The sequence below is a fragment of the Limanda limanda genome, chromosome 19 (genome assembly GCF_963576545.1).
Source record: "Limanda limanda chromosome 19, fLimLim1.1, whole genome shotgun sequence".
NCBI lineage: Eukaryota > Metazoa > Chordata > Actinopteri > Pleuronectiformes > Pleuronectidae > Limanda > Limanda limanda.
Genome location: NC_083654.1, coordinates 4,446,606 through 4,464,305, shown reverse-complemented (window position 1 = coordinate 4,464,305; position 17,700 = coordinate 4,446,606). Strand labels below are relative to the sequence as shown.

The window sequence follows — 17,700 nt, the reverse complement described above, 5'->3', positions numbered from 1 at the left end:
GGGTGTTAAAAACAATTTTAGCAGCATCAATATTCGACTAGGATGCAACAGGCAGGACGACATCCACTATAAAGGTTTTTATTTATTTTTAAACCTTGCTTATAATGTCTTCACATGACAACAGTGTCAAGGTTAATGCTGGGGATATATTGATGTTATAGCAAATAAACTATGGTTAATAAATGGTTAGGGTAAGGGAAGGAGCGTGGTTGAGTAAAATGGAAATACAAAGATCAGCTTCTGGCTAAAAATCAGAGACATTTTTAGAATTAGTAGTGTAAGGACGATGACACTTGTAACTGGGAAATAAAATAATTATTTGCACCTAACTGATTATGCTTTATTGAGTGTTGCCTAAAATAACTATTACTACGTTAAACAACTGCTTAAATAATTAAAAAAAAATCCTATAAGTAACAGAGCTGCTTCTCTTGAGCTTATTACAGCTGACACTGAACAAAAGGTGAGGAAAACCCTGCACAGGTCAACCAGTCACACTGCTCCAAATATAATATTGTCCAAAAAAAAACAGGCTGTGCAAGAAGCTCTTTATTTTGTCGTCCTTTGGGTCAAGGCAGACTGAACTGGATTGGATCCACTCAAATCTTTTTTGCTGAAGTCACTTGTTGAACGAGTTCACAGACTATGGCTGGCTAGAGCACAGAACAGGTGAAAGTTTGATGAATACTTTTTCAGTGTCTTCGCCATTAGTTGTTCTTAGGGATTTACAGACAGAATTAATGACGTGGATGCATTACTTAGGAGCCACTCTTGCGCTGAACATTTCCTTGTCGTGACCTGGACAATCTCTTGTTGCATTCTTCATAAGTGAAAGGCCAATTTTAGCAGACATTTTCCAGAGTTCATGGCAGAAAATGGCCTTTGTCTGTCTGAGATTTAGCTGAACTATGCTAGAGACAGCGAAACATAGCCTTGAGCTGCTACGGCACTTTCGAAAATGAAGAGCTGGCCCAGAGGTCTGTGTAGCTCATTGCTTTCTCACTTTACAAGCCATGTTTTTATTTTCAAGTGTAGTGTCTTCCCAACCAGCAAAATGCTGACTTGGATGACTTCACTTAAGGACAATTATCCGACTTTACACAGCTTCTTCTGGAGATGAAAATATGTTGAGACCCTGTTTTTTTCTAAATATTGTTCAGTAATGAACGTGGGTTTTTGTTGCTACACTTCTGCTCTTAGTCCCTTTACCAAACACCAACTATTAATCTCCTTTCAATATACTGATTGTCGATGCTAGAACATTGGTGACTAGACATTTTATAGAAACAGGTAAGTATTAAACGCATTATATAAACTCTCTTAGCCTTCCTATGGTCTTAAAAGGATGCAGCTTATTCAACCTGTAACCAGGAAAAGGTGAAGTACACCCTGGTGAGGTCAGCAGCTATCAACAGCTCAAAATACTGCACAGACTAAATTAATCAAAAACAAAACATGGACATGCACAACAGCCCACAGATAAGTTTGCCTTCCTTCCTTCTGTTTGCAGCCTTGACTGACATCATGCTGGAGTAAGTTGGTCTTTAGAAAGGCAAATTGCTATCTCCCACAGGCCCTATCACTGCTGAGCCTGCAGTTGATGTGTGCTCACAGACACAGTCCGAATTAAGCTGTTCAAGTCACTAGCGAAGGTAAAAATCCCATCAGCAAATCCTTAAAAGGTCGGAGCAAAATGGAAAGGAAAATTATATTAAGGATATTGATCAGTATTAAAGAGGCTCCAATTGATCTTAAATAAGTAATTTTTTTTACTTTGGTCGACAGACAGAACAAGTCGTCACCAGCCTCTGCATAACACTGTAGCCAGCATCAGTCTGCTCTATACAAATATCCATTTCTATAAGAACTCTCCTTTGTAGTACCCTCATCCTCCTCTACCTCTGTGGGTTGTCATCAGAAAGATCAGCCTACTCCATGTTGATGTTGTCACTGTGTGTGTATGTGTGGGAAATTGACTCATCTGCTGCACAACGCTTCATGGCAGACTCATTGGTCAACTTGGAGAGAAACCGAGCGCCTGTAAATCAAAATGCAGTCCAGGCTCTCAGGATAGTGTTTTTTACCACATGACTGTTTTGGTACAAACATTCGCCTGCTTGCCAAAAGGTAAATCTACCCACATTTAGCGCTTGGCGGGTGTTAACTTTGGATCCTGCTCACAGATGTGACATATCACCAGTCACAGGTGCAGTCGGAGCGCTTGTCTTTCATCTCAGCCAATGCATGTATTCATTGCCATCCTCTCTCCCTCTCAGGTCAGTGCTTCTAATCATCATCACCACAACGGGACTCCAGTGCGAGGTGGATCTGGGCTGTCTGGCAGCTCCATTTGTCAAACCGGCGGCCCTCATGGCAATTGGGCACCTGACAAAAGCTTAAAGGCGTATTATTCCACAAGGCGTCCCCGGTGAGCGTTGAAAAGCCACCGCCTGTGACTGCTCCAAACGTCCATCCGTGTGTGTGTGTGTGCAGGGTAGAAGGAGGGGGAGAAAAAAAAAGCGACGGTGTGAGCCGGTTCAGAAGCGCTGTCTTATTAAATTATCTCTCCACCTTTTACAGCAAAGCCCCCACCCTTCTCTTTCCATCTCGCTCCCAGGCTAAACATTTGTCTTTCCATTCATGGGTGAATTTGTATTCCATTGAGCTGGGTTCCTGGTGGTGGACTGATGGCTGGGGAGGGGTGAGGGGGGGTTGGGGTGGGCAACGGGTGCAAAGTCCGCATTCAGGCTCGCTGTTTTCCATCTCACTGCTTGGTTACAGCACTCCACAGGCAGAGTGGCTCAAACCTGGCTTGTAATTTATGCAGCTCACCACATGCAAGTATTGATCAAATATTATTCCAAACTATTTAGCATTTGCACAACATTTGTCAATAAGGCTTAACATTTATTTAAATATTACATATTTTTCTGACTCTTGGTGGATTTTAATTAAATATATTATGTATTTTTTTCTTTATTTGCCTAATTATATTTCACTGCTTGCGTTTTTCAATACATGCCCAAAGGGTTGAAAAGTGTCGGGGCACTTCCTGTCCGATAGAAACCTTGTGTTCTCCTCCAGCATCATCACCTGCTGTGAGAGCTGCGTCTTGATTGGTCAGGTGACTGTTTGTTTAGCAACACTCCATTAAGTTGACACAGCGACTCCAATCAGGAGGTGCACCACTTTGCCTTTAATCTGTTTGACAGCTGAGGAGCTATAATCAATGGAGCTATTTACATAATGTGCAGGCTGCAAAAAAAGAAAAGAAAAAAAAAACAAATGATACCAACTGTTCTCACATTATAACTGCTGTGGGGGTAAGAAGGAATCTCTCAGCGACGTGGTGACACTGAAGATGATGCCAAATAATAAAGTGATTTTGAATGAAACTTTGCATTTTTATCACAGTCTTTTCTGGACTCATTTCTGTACTAAACTCCTTAGGTTTATAAGAATTTACAAGATAAACTTCACACCTCATCACACCAGGCATTCAAGTATCAAAGCTCCCTCTGTCATGCCTCTCAATCACTACCTTATTGTCCCATTCCCTATACAGACATTTTGTTTAGAGCTTGTGTATTTTTATTTTTATATAGAGGAATTCATTACTATATGCTGATATTTTGACCAGATTTCTTTTTTTTTTTTTAAAAAAACACCTAATGCATCTCATGAGACTTCCTCTTAAATAAGAATTTGTATGGCACCAAGGAGAGCACATAACAGCCCCCTGAATTCAATCAAGCTGCACCCAATTGCACCACACTCCATCAGAGCATGTTGGATTTGTTTCCGTATATTATAATCTGCGAAATCACAGAAAATGTCAAAGAAAACACCTTTTCTCACAATGTAAAAACAAAATTGAAATAAAAAAATGTCCAGGATCCGCACCGATATTTAATGGATTCTTCCTTGTGCAAACCACATCTTTTCATTTATGCTTGTTGTAGTTCTCCCAGTAGCTTTTATGTGATCTTACCCACAAGCAAACAAAGATACATGGATGAAAACGTAATCTCCTTGGTCGGGGGTAATCAAGTTTGTGAAAAGGCATTCTAAAAAGGCAACTCTAATAAACAATTTATTTTGAGGAAATGCATTAAACACAGGGGTGGCCTGAATGTTTTGACACTTTAAGTGTTGTCTGATTTGTATTTGACTACTGTAGCATCTTTAATAATAAGGACCCAATATTATCAATTATGCATTAACATTAGATATTATGAGTTTAACAAATATGTCACAGCTCTTATCCATTGTTACTAGCACTGACTTTAGGACATAGACACAAAATTTAGAAGTATGAAGTGGAAATGACGAGTTTGATTTTTAAGTTCCAGTTACAATTGAACACAACTCTATTTGTTTGTTACATCTCAACATGGACGCACAGTGTTTATTGTGAAGAAAAACTCCCCAGGGTAAATTTAATTACTGCTGGTTACATTTTTTTAATCTATATCTGTTTGACGGAAAATGTAAGCATTTAATTAAATACTCAAACTGCCCTGTCCTCTTTGGGAAAAGACCAAATTCTGTCACCCTGCTTTTTAGTGTACAAAGGGATGGGGGAATCGTGTGGTTTGAAAAGGATATCTCGTGTTAAAAATGAGAGCCGATGTCTAAAACCTAATTTAGTGCGTTTCATCCTCTGGCCTCCCTGTCAACCTCCTTCTCTCTGGTTTCTCCAATTTTAAGGATGACAAGTACCTCTTATAGTTTTGGGAAGAGCAGTAAAATGTTGTCACAGATAATTAAACCAGCCAGCCAGTAACCTTCTGAAAAAACAATAGCTGAGATTCTCCGAGGCTGCAGATCTGCTGACATTTAGACTGTTTGTAAAACTGCCTACCCTTTTCAAGCACCATGAAATCCACGATCAACGCGCACACTCTCCTACTGCTCTTTCTTTTCTTAGCATATATGACAGAATGAAATAGCAGCGTCCAGACAGGGACTTTCACTGCTAGAGCAGAAAATTGAATGAAAAGCACAGAAACTCAGTGGAAACCTTTTAGAATTAGCCCAGGAAAGAGCAGCATATCAATCCAAAATGATATCGACGGCACTTTCAGGAGTTTTATAGCATAAATCACATTATATACGAGGTATTCTTTTTAAACTTGTTTGTGGAGTCACAGCTGATGATATGTAACAGCAGGCTTGATCAAAGAATTGCAGCTCGTGTGGAATTCAATATAGGTAGGACATAATGTTCAAGCTGTCTTACAGAAAAAGAGGAAAGGCATAGACATAACAGTGTTATTATTTATGGTAAATTTTGTGTCAATAGTTTTCTATTTATTAGATTCACGCATACAAATAATAATATCTGCTTTAATCTCTAACCCAATTACTGAATTGTAGCTGTTCCTCTAAGAGTGGAAAAATGAGATTCAACAGCAACAAAAGCATGTATCACTGAATGAAAAAAACAGCACTTGCATTATTCATTTATAATTATGCAGTATGTTTCATCATAAATGATCTCTCTTTATTGCAGCGCTGCTGTGACCATGTGGATGGTCCTTCCCGGAGGAAGAATCATTTACTAATGGCCTCCATTTGCTCCCTTTTCAATAATAATAATGAGCTTGTAAACAAACACAAAGCCATAAAAACAACTCCAGCACTTTCCATGCTCTCCGTTTACTGGAACCTGTGTAATCAAATATTCATAGGTTTCTATGGTAGCAAATTGTGAAGAGGCATCACGTTTCTCGTGCCACACAATGGGCCGAGGTCAGGCAGAGATGTCAGAGCCTCTTCTCATAACCCCAGCCCGAGGCGCAGTGTCTATAAGTAGACACTCGCACTGTTGACTTCTTGTACATTTTGCGCATCCATTAAGTTACCGTATGTGTTAATGTGCTCAGTGACTTTAAAAAATCTGAAAAATACTTTGTGATGAATAGTTAAATAATTTAGAGGAGGGAGTCCCTGTGGAAATATATATAAGAGTTAAATATATATTATTTTATATATAACATTTATGTTTCCTATTTTTATATTTTCTATACACACACTATACACACAAATGCACCACAGCTAATTCCTTGTATGTATAAACAAATGTGTAGCCAAATGTCTCTGGTGATTGAGCAGAACTGGAGGCGATAACATTTCTCTTTGAATGAGAGTGTTTAGAAAAACAGGGGAGCCATAGAGTGATGGTCCTCAAGGAATTTACCGTAGACTTGGCAGCTGGATGTTAACACACTGCCAGTCGCACACACACAGAAACTGTACAGTAAACAAAACCGCTCAAAAGGGCGCTGGGGAGCGGCAGCTCTTAAAATGAATATTCATCTCATGTGCTCAGGCACCGCGACACGGACCCAGCTCTAAACTTTTTTCTGTGGAGACCTGCTTGCATCTTCACACAACCTGGGTCCTAGTCGGCTGTAGCTGGAGAGAACATAAAGAACCTGCTTCAAAAATTGTGACAAGAGATACGTAATTCTCTTCAGCCCTATTGACCTCTTCCACTTAAATCTTCAGAAGAGTACTTGGCACTAAAACTCATACTATCATCAAGACTAAAATGAAACACCAGATTTCCACAACAGACTGCCTTTTCACATCGGCTTCACAATCATCTACACAACACAGTCCACGCTCGTTTTTGTATGCATAAGGAAATGAGATCACTTTCTACACCACTCAAAACAGTAGGCTGGTTCAATAGAGTTTTAAAATACTCCATGAGAGGAAAACATTAATAAAAATGTATTTCAGCAATGGTCCTGTATTGATGAAATAAAAACTTGTGCACTCAAAGGGAATTAATTTTCACTGAAAAGTTGAGATTTTAATTGAAAGTTTTTACTACCTTCTCCTGGAGGACTATACGTAACAACTTAGAGAAATGATTAAAGGCATCCAAGTACGATGAAGATTGTCAACATCAGATATTTCGCTAGGCAATAAACCAAGCATGTTGCTCATGTTGGTTAATTGAGTTAATACCTGTCCCAATTATTGCATTCATGTACTGTCAGGTTTCAGCTATGTTCATTTTGCAGCAGCGGCCTCGTACCGTGCTGTATCACCCAGACCCTTGTCCTCCGTCCTCACTCTCCCACTGACATGCACTCACTTTACATGTTAACAAGAAACACCAACACTAATCTGATAGTTCTTAGGACACGGACAGGACTTGAAGTTTACTTTGTGTTTCACTCGAGAGTTTATGAGACACATTGAAAAAAAGTCCCTGTAAGAGCTGCAGGAGGTAGAATAATACTATAAAATCTATATTTCTGCTTTTAAAACAAGATTCCCGTTGTATTGTCTCAATTTATGAGAGCAAGTGGTAGTAATCCCAACAGAATACAGAGCTTTGGCCATAATCATCATGGCAATCGAACACAAACAGGATTTTCTGAAAAGCAAGTGCTGTGTATCCCTCAGTATCCCTCAGAGTGTGAAGCAGAGAGCGACACTGGAATTTCAAAAGCACCCGGTTGGACTACACACAGAGGAAATGCCTCAACTATTATTGAGCCTATGATAGTCTTGGCAACCCTGATAAAGGCACCCTAATGTGCTGAGGCAAATGATCTGGCCCATAATCAGCAGAGCCTGCAGAGGCCTGAGCTGGAACTGCAGCACTATCCCCTCACAGAAATGAAGACACATGAAAAAACACACAACCACGGAAAATGCCTGCGCTGAGATTGCACAAATAATGTTGAATATCAGATCAAAGACGGGTGCATTTACTCCTGGGAACATTTCCTCATTCAAGGCGAAGCACGAAAAAAGCTGAAATAACTTGATAACAGCGAATCCGGTGAAGTATTTGCCTTGATCCCCCTCCTTATTCCTGTCTCAACACATTCTCACATATCCGATGCTTGATCTGCTGTTGCCGCATCGTTTATTTCATTTTTTTGAAGGCTTCTGCAAAAGCAGGGCAGCCCCAGCTGACTAATCAAAATGCTGGCAGCGCCCAAAGAGAGGCCATGGATCTCAGAAAACAAACACCCGCAGTAAATCAAAAGTGATTTGAGAGGATGATCACAGATGGTGCAACCGACGAGTGCTCCTACAAATACGGCGTGTCCCCCGTGACTCACGCATTCTCCCGAGCTGCTGTCTACACTTCGCTAAAATAGCAAGTGTCACATTATGAATGCAAATAAAAAACATGGCTTGAGACCACTAATGGAGGTTTATGCACTAACTGACAGGTAAGGAGAAGGAACCACCGAGATAACTGGGATTGGCAGACAAACATAATCATGGGAAACTTAAAAGATGGAGCATGGAATTAAATCTAATGAACAATCGAAACAACTTAATTTAAACTTTTTCCTTTAGTTCCATTTACTTTGTATTATAGTGACTATTTCATGTTAAAGCCTTTGTTAAAGTATGAAAAAGGGAGTGCAAACTCTCTGTATCTTATCACACACACACACACGTGTACTCACCCCACTGTAAAGGAGCTAGCTGTAGGTGCTCCAGGACCAGCTGGTTGAGGACTCCCTCCACGCTGGCCTCTCCTCGGCGCCGCAGAGAGGGGTGGGACTGGTCAAGGACAATTAGCATTTCGAGGGACTAATCAACATGGGAAACTCTTCACAAACATACACAACATTTTACTTACAACACCAGAAGTTCGGGAAAAAAATACTTTGATCCGTAATTATAAAAGAATGCACTGTGTCTTTTTAAGATGGTGACTCAGTTTCTTTATCAGAAGTCTGAGGAAGAGCCCAGTGCTGGACACATCACTGGCTAATAAAACCTTTAACAGGAGCTTCATGTATGCAGATTTTCTCTTTTTCAACCATTTTGTGGTGTTTTGTTGATCCAGCACACATCAACATTTCTTTTTTTGTGTGTGCGTTTGTGTGCAGTTCATAAAACATTCACCCTTGGATCTTAGGATTCAGTGTGTTGATGTCCCATGTGTTACACAAACATTAGAAAGAGCAAAATTAAGAGCCTTCGTCACTTCAGTCATAAAGACATTAGATGGTTGTAATAGTAGTTGAACTACTATGCAAACACAAAATGGAAGCATCAGTAGGGAATAAAGAGAAAATATAGTTTATTCAGACTGAGGTATAGCACTTATTACTGCTGTTTAATGCTGCAGGGTTTTTTTTAATGATAAAAAAGCCCCACAAATGGACTGCATCACAAATCTTTGTGTTGTGCATTCATTTAGACGCCAAAGGTGACATGGCCAGCGTGTTTCTGTAACCTGACTACAACGCCAGCATTAAAACGATCGCGGGGGAGGCTATCAATGTATGAATGCGGCATCAAAACAAATATGACTGTCAGAGAGCAATTACCCAGATAATGTGTGATGATAAGGACGACGCTGATCATTTACACAGCTGACATTTGGAATAATGGGTGAGACGAGCAGCGCCCAGAGCACCCAACCTGTGTCTATTAACCTTTGAGGGAGAGTACAGTACACATGCAGAGAGGGAGAGAGAGAAGGGGGGGTGGGCATTTACAGATAAAACATACTGTGCTGAGAGGTGCTTCTGCTGTGCCGGCTGGATCGTTTCCAAACCCCGAGTCTGAATCATAATAAACCCCATGTCACAACATGCACCTGCTTTCTCTTTCTAATGAACAATGGCTTTGATCACCCGAAGCACGAACACGCGGAGCTTCTAATTCAATGCTTCAGCAGGACTGTTGGGTAACAGGAGCACCGAGCAGCTAGTCCATCACCGGCCTGAGCCTCTGATTTTCTGCTACAGTAAGATGTCTCCACTGTGGGGTGGATTGCTATGAAATAAGCGGGAGATATTCAAGGTCCCCAGAGGATACATTCTCATGACTTTGCTGATCCCCTGACTTGTCCTCCAATGTCACCATAAGGTGAAAATCGAACCTTACCTGAGACCATATTTGTGACTACAGGCTTTATAAAAAGATATATGGACGATGAGTCTCCACTATCCAGAAATGAATCCTGCCAGCTTGTGCATTTGGAGCCAGTGCAGATGCAATCGGTGATGGATCTGCAGTATTGCGATGCGGCTGATACAAGCACTCGACCTATCAGGAGTCAGACTCAGTTTTAAACACCAAATAAGAACCAAGAACTATCTGTATGATACAATAATGGCGGAGGCATGAAAAATGACTTATACAGCAACCGGTCGGCCACCAGGGGGTGATCCAGATGCTTTGGCTTCACTGTGCATTCATGTTGTCCATCTTTCTATACAGTCTATGGTTATATTACCAATAAATAAATAATAGATAATAAAACAATCCAAATCCAATCAGCGACAAAGTCCACTGGGGGATCGGTGCTACAGGAAGTTGTGAGCATATTAACGTGACAAGGTATGTAATTACAGTGCTAACTGCTGAGCATCAACATCAGAGTCTGCCACAAAGCTGAGAAATCCTAACACATCTGTCACTGAATGGGTGATCACCAATCATTTATAAGTTTGGCACTTTTCAGTTTGTTGGATCAGAGCGCTTCCCGGTAAAGGAACTTGGGGATGTCATTTTGTATATTAACACAAAACTTTACACTTCTCTGCAGTTTCTTTTTTAATATATATGCCACCAAAGTCTTAGATTTTGCAGCCATTTTGGTTACTTATTTGTGATTGATAACAGCTTGTGAGCTCTATAAGCAACCTTACAGTCACATTTGAGTTGTAGTCAAAACACAGAGCCCATGAGCAGGCAGGAGGGCACCTACAGCCTTCTTCACAAATGACCTGCGGGTAAAATCCGGAGAATTGGCTCCAGAGTTTACCCAGAGTTTGCCTTTAAAACGCAGCGGGAGATTCTCTGCACAGACGCGTTCACAGCAGCATCAAATCCTCTGGATTATTCAGGCCAGAGGTGAAGCAGACAGAGGCAGGAAGCAACATATTAACTCCGCTGCAGAGATCACACGATGTTCTTGACAACACACAGACACCGGTGTCTGCTCTTATCGCCACAAACTCTCTTGACATCTGTGTCGGCCTCTTGACACCGCTTTGGAAAATGTCGGAAAAACAAAACTCTGCTCTGCTAGCTACAACATCTCATCATAAGTCATATTAATAATAATCAACTGTGAAGGGGATAGTAGTGCTGGTTAAGACAGCTTTGAGAATTAAAAGAACTTCTTCTTCGAAAGACTTACAAACTAAGCAGTGACTTCCTCAAGGGGAGGTCATGCAAATAGGCCCCCCCGCCTTCCTTTCTATTATTCTGCTCAGAGCCTGCACTATGGCAGTCATCTCCAATGAGGGAGTCACTACAACTAACGCTATCTACAAAACAGGAATAATACTGTAGGGACCTTATAAATTGCAAATTAAAGTGACTGTTACTTTGCTCAAGGCCAAGCGAGTGCTTCGGAGTGTGACATACACTGTAATCAAATCTTTTTATTTCTCTTGTGTTCCGTGTTGTAAAGAGAAAATCCAGCCTGAAGCAGAAATTACACAGCCCTGCTCAGATGACTGTCGACAGCCAAGTCCCTATCTGCAGCCAGAGAAGTGTCTTCCTGGGCAGAGGACGATACCATCGAGACTTAACTTGATAACATCATGTGGCAATTTTGGTGTCAGTCCATTGACCATGAATTTGGAGTTGACTCAATAGTTTTTTTTTATCAAAATGAGTTTGGATCTTAAGACGAGACTTGCATCTATGATTGAGATAATGATCCTTTGATGAAGGTTACAAGACTGCCATTACATTTTCCTCTTTTTGTTTGCTTTGGTTTGCTCCAGTGTCTACTGAGCAGCTACATGATCTGTCTGTTGATAGAGAAATCTCTACAGAGACTGTCTATATTCCCCTTAGCTTCAAAATAAACTTTAAATTCACACATTACTATCATTCCATTTTTTCCAAGTCAGACAAAAACGATCAAACAGGCCAATTGAGGCTGTTTGTTGTATTTTTAATTTTTTCTACAGGAGCCCGATCAAACTTGCTGCTGGGAATACATTTGTATGCAATGTTTCTTCTTTCATTCCTGCCTACATGCTGCCAAGTGCACTTGTAGATAAAACAATACACATAATGATGGGAGTGTTTACGCCTTCATAAAGATGAAAAAAAACAATGGCAACTTCAGTAGCTCGGAGATTGGATTCATCATTAATTGCACACCATGCTCCCCAACAATCTGACAGGCAGTTCTTAAATCTCTAAATATGTGCACCGATAACTGCCAACTGATGGGTTATGAGCTGAGCAAGGTAGGATGATGCGTGATGAGGAGCGGCTCGTTTTTGGCAGGAACATGTAATGAAATTCATGAACTTTACCAGAATCTTGGCTTCATGAACCTAATTTTGGATTTTCTCAATACCACACTGATCATTACTCAGGAGTTTCTCATGGATTACAACTTTTCAATGGTTCAGGGCTTTAGAGTGTGAGTCACTGACTAAACAGCCCTATTCTATAACATTCATATTAGGCATTTTCACACCTGAAAGTCAAAACCAAGGTTCATGTTACAGTTTTTACCTTTGATCCAGTATTTTGGGGTTTCACATTGCAATGTAGGAGGCTTGTATTTGAGATTGTTGTACGACAAAAATATCCTGTCGCCACGTAAACTGCATTTATCTATACTTGGCGTTGATTTTTTTAGATAGACACGTGTCAGCTTGTTTTCTATACGGCCGGTAGTAGTGTTGTTGTGTGAATGTAAATTAATGAACTGTTTAATTTGGTGCATTTTATCGCTATAATATCATTATGGTATGACTACCAGCATCACTAACTTCAGGCGCAGTATTCAACACCAGTTTGAGTTGAGATCAAATCGCTGCAAACATCATATCATCTGAGTCGACTGCAATCCTGCAAACCACTCTTCTCACCTTTTGTTGTTCAATGTTGTCTCAACTTTCTCCAATCGGTCCAAAAGTCCAAACCAAAAAATGTTTTCACACTGACAAAAAACCCAACCAGACAAATTTGGTCATTGGTACAAGGAACTTTTCGTTGCTATAATTTTAGTTCGGACAAAATTGAAAAGTCTGAAGGTCCAGTTCCAACATGGTAGGTCTTGTTTTAATGTTGTGCATTTAAGACTGTAAAACTGTTGTGCTTTAACAAAGTAGAGGAAAGTTTGTATTGTTGCAATATTCCATAACTGGGCATGTACTTTTTATTGGTGAGCAGCATGCTCTTTTCTCCATAGGCATATTTGTGAGTATTTAATGAGGGAATTTCAATTTTTTTGGTCAACTATCCTTTGAATGTCTAAGGCAGAAACTAAGGTAAACAAGTTCCAGCTTCCCCAAAGAAATTAAAAAGACCTCCCATTTCTCTTATTATTAGATTGTTCTGCTTTCATTGTCCTGGTTTCCACGTTTTTTTTTTACTACGTGAATTCTTACACACACACACACACACACACACACACACACACACACACACACACACACACACACACACACACACACACACAGACGGACACGCACACGCACGCGCACGCACACAAACAGACACGCGCACACACGCACGCACACAAGAAAACACGCACATTGCTTCACAGTGTCAGAGTGGCAAGTACTCCACCATACGTTTTCCCATCTGTCACTGAAAGAGAACTAGTTCCCTGTTGGCCAGAGGGCCTCCAGATGTATCATCCAGATGTTTATCTCTGATCTGACTGAAAATATGTAAAAGATGCAACATTGATGAAATCTGTTTCACCACTCAGAACTTGTGGACATCATCACCTATGACTGTTACAGGAGACACAGTACCAAGGACACTTACCTACTAATGTGAACTTTTACCGTCTCCGTCTACTTTCTAATCTGCTATGATCTGTTCAAGCTGCTTCCTTTACTATAATCCTCCTGTACATGGAGCCACTGAAAGGATATGATGCTCCAACAGATGCCCAGCTTGCTGTTGATCTGGCAGCCCTGGGCGTGCAGCCGCTCCTCCTCCAGCTGTTTGGGGTTAGTGAAGCGAGCTGTCTCCTGGTCCGGCTGTGGCAGACTCTCAAAGTCAAACTTGTCAACCTGGATGGCCATTCTGCAATAAAAGATGGGAACAGCACTTAGATGGATTCACACACAGACACAGAGACACAGAGACACAGACACACAGACACAGAGACACAGAGACACAGACACACAGACACACAGACACACAGACACACAGACACACACACACACACACACACACACACACACACACACACACACACACACACACACACACACACACACACACACACACACACCGATTCTGCTTATGTAACTGCTCACTGGCCAAAAGGAAATGCCACAGTATCCGCTCTGTGACACTGGGAATGACCCTTGCATAACTGGCATTTTAAACTTTATGCACAAGTTAAGTTAATGAAGGTTGAATTCACTGACTTTCAAAGGCTCACAATTATAAAATTCAAAACTGCTGATACAGTGTTAGAGCCAACTGTAACTTTGGTGATTTTCAAGTCTCCTAAAATGTCAGTGATTTAAGTGCAAGAGTATTTTTGTTGTAAATATACTGTTTGCTATTTCTAAATAAAGTAAAACATCTTAAGAAAGATGGACAAACATTTGGTTCACCTGAGTCCAAAGAACAAACATTTAAAAGAGGGAAAGGCAGCAAATTATTTATTATAAATTCAACAAAAAAGGACTGTGGACTATGAGTGAGATTACTTGTGTAGCAGATGATGCTAACACTAACACTAACATGGGGGCAGTGTGGATCGTGCTGGCAGCTGATTGTGTATTATGATTCCTCAGGACTTTCATTGCTGCTCCCTTCATCTCTGTCAGACATTTTCTTTTGTATAAAAATGTATAACATTGATCCATTTTTGTTAGACACCTTCTTTTCTCATAAATGTCGGATATAATATAGATGTATCAGCGTGCTTGGTTATTCGCAACAGGTTTTTCACTTTGCTCAATCCAAGGAGAAGGGTTTCTTCACATGAGAGTATCTATTATCTTTCTACATTTCATGCAAATTCTAAAACTTTTTATATTTAGAAGTTTATCTTTCCTGCTGAGTGTTAGGGCAGAGGACGTTGTATCTTGTTAAGCCCTATGAGGCAAATTGTGTTTTGTGAATATGGGTTCTACTATAAGATTTGATTGAATAACTTCTGAAACTTCTTTCCACGTTCTTTGTACTGTGCCATTTAATCCCCCAGAGATTTATACTCAGGACTTTCCACGATTTCACTCACTAAGGAATCAGTGAAGAGGAGGAAAAGCAAGTGAGTTTGCTAACTAGTCGCCAGCTAAAGCATTGGTAAGTTTGTATAAGGTCTTTAGTTCACACATTGGATTGAGAAAATGTATTCACACCAATCTCTTGTAGCATGACAGTCTAAACACTATAACTCTCGTATGTCATTTATATTCAGACAGAGGAGGGATGAAGAGTCAGGACAGCTTATTGGTGGTCAATGTAAATAATGCATGTTGTCTTTATATTTAGTTTGCCTCGGTGAGAAAATTCACAGATTCTACTGGAAGAACAGACGATGAACAGACTTTCTGCATTGACAGTAGCAATAACCCTTGATGGATCACAGAGGCCTATGCTCATCGTCGTCTTTGAAATATTTCTGAGGGGAACCTTGCTCACATTTCTGCCTGATGACAAACAATGCAGGCTGTCTTGTGTGGCTTGGCAGGTGATAAATTATTTATCTAGTCTGAGCAAACACCCTTAGGCCCAAGCTCCCCCCTCTGTACTGAGGGTGTTTCAAAGTTATTTATTAACAAGAGCCAGAGTGTGCGTAGCCCGAGGTTGCACCAAGTGCCACATCCAGGATTCACATTGTAGGTACAGCAAACTGAGCCCAGGCCATTAAAATGACCCCAAAGCCCAACTCTAATTACAATCGCAGCTTTCAGGCCCTGCATTCGATAAAGAAAATGTCAATCGGATGTACTCTATCTCTGACAGACTTGATAAATCTATTTAGAGTTAAATGCAAATGAAGGCAGTAGATGGTGGTATGATATCTTGATAGAAAAGAGGAATATAGGATGAGAAGGTCAACATTTGATGCATTCTGGAAGAAACCTGACAACTGCCCTTACACAATAAAATACCAAAACACTGCTATATACCAGCAAGCATTAAAGCACTATTGTGGCTTTTTTATTTATTGATCAGCAGCAGTAAATACTGAACAAACCAGTGACATATTACTGTTGCTGTATAAGCAAAGAGTTGTCCATTTACAAATGTAAAGTCCTTTTATTGGAAGGAAATGCATGGCTCTTTGGCTGCTAGATGTTTGACTATGTTCACCAGCTAGTCACTAACATTTTCTATCCACTACCACCTGCTGACGTATATTACCCACAGTTTTAGCTAAAAACAGCCGCGGCTTAACATTGCCCCAAGGGGGTGTGAAAGACTGAGCCAAAATGCTGGATTTTTGGGCGAAGAACCAAAACAAGCTACGCTACTTTGAAATATGCTTCAGATGTCACATTATTGTTGATCTCCAAGGTGGGTTAACAAGCTTATTTATCAAACTTTTCTGCAAAATGTTGGTACAATTGGTTTCTTGAAGTGAAGCTGTGCAGTTCTCTTCAGCTCAACAAAGCTTTGTAGTTTCTTTTAGGTCATTGTTTGCAAATTCTGCTCACACAGTAACCCCCATTTCATGCAGCAGCAGCAGAACCGGTTCTCAGCAGTCAATCAAACCTTAGACAGCCAAAGTTAGAAGAAAATGAAACTAAAAATCCACAACTCAAGAGCTGGTGGAGATTGAGCGAGTCTGTAAAGGAGAGTTTTCTTGGCCTTAAAGTAGCATACAATCTTCCAACTTATCTAAAAACCTAAGGTCACAAAACTTGGAGATATGTATTGAAAATAGACTGCACAGTGTGTTATAGGCACAACAGATGAGCACTTCATAGGGGCAAGAGATATGTCTCAGGCCTCTTACTCATGTCACAGTGAGTGATAGAGCTTTGCCTCAAGTGTTTAACTGGCAGAAAGACACCATCAGCATTATCTTCACACAAGAAGAGCAAAATAAAAAAAATTCCACAGCCTCGACACTCTTATCATTCCCTAGAGAAATGACCCCACATGACTAAGAGATGGACAGCTTACTGCAAGTTACCTGAATCACTATCTCCACAAGGGACCAGCTTACTATAAAAAGGTTTATATATATATATAAAGCAGCGTCTTAGACAGGAACCATGCTGACCAGTGGAAAAGCTTTCGTCATGAGCAAATTCTTGTTTAGTGTGAGTGTTTATATTTTTCATTCTGTTTGATAGGCAAAAGACAGTGGAGAAATGTATTGATCAGTATAGGCTCACCACGGGTTTGAGGTCTGAGGCTGCGATGGCTCCCTAGGGAGTCATTTTTACTGAGAGAGTCGTAGAGGCAGCACAGTCAGATTGGCTGCACTGGCTTTGTTGTCGTTTATAACTCAGCTCTAAAGCGAATCATTACCACATGAACAGATATTATACCAACGTGGTACCAATCGTAAATCATCTATCTATAAATAACAAAAATAGCTGTCTGTGACTCGCATATCTGGAGAACCATTCATCTTATTGACTTCACACTTGGTATTGGTATTTATAAACTTCGAATAAAAAAGGGAGACCAACGTTCTGGGAGCTGGGATCAACGCAACTGATGTTGTTCATCATGACAACGGGCATGTTCGCGACCTTGGGAACAACAACTGATTTGAAAAAAACAGGT

The 17,700-nt window shown here is 40.5% G+C and overlaps 1 protein-coding gene across 1 annotated transcript in view; it reads right to left on the bottom strand.

Annotated features, from left to right (window-relative positions):
• Window positions 1–17,700, bottom strand: part of trappc9 (trafficking protein particle complex subunit 9) — a 185,423-nt gene that overhangs the window by 52,195 nt on the left and 115,528 nt on the right. The window contains exons 20-21 of the mRNA XM_061092741.1: window positions 13,867–14,019; window positions 8,451–8,542 (exon numbers count right to left, since the gene is read on the bottom strand). Coding sequence (XP_060948724.1) covers window positions 8,451–8,542; window positions 13,867–14,019 — 245 coding nt within the window. The remainder of the gene's footprint in view (window positions 1–8,450; window positions 8,543–13,866; window positions 14,020–17,700) is intronic.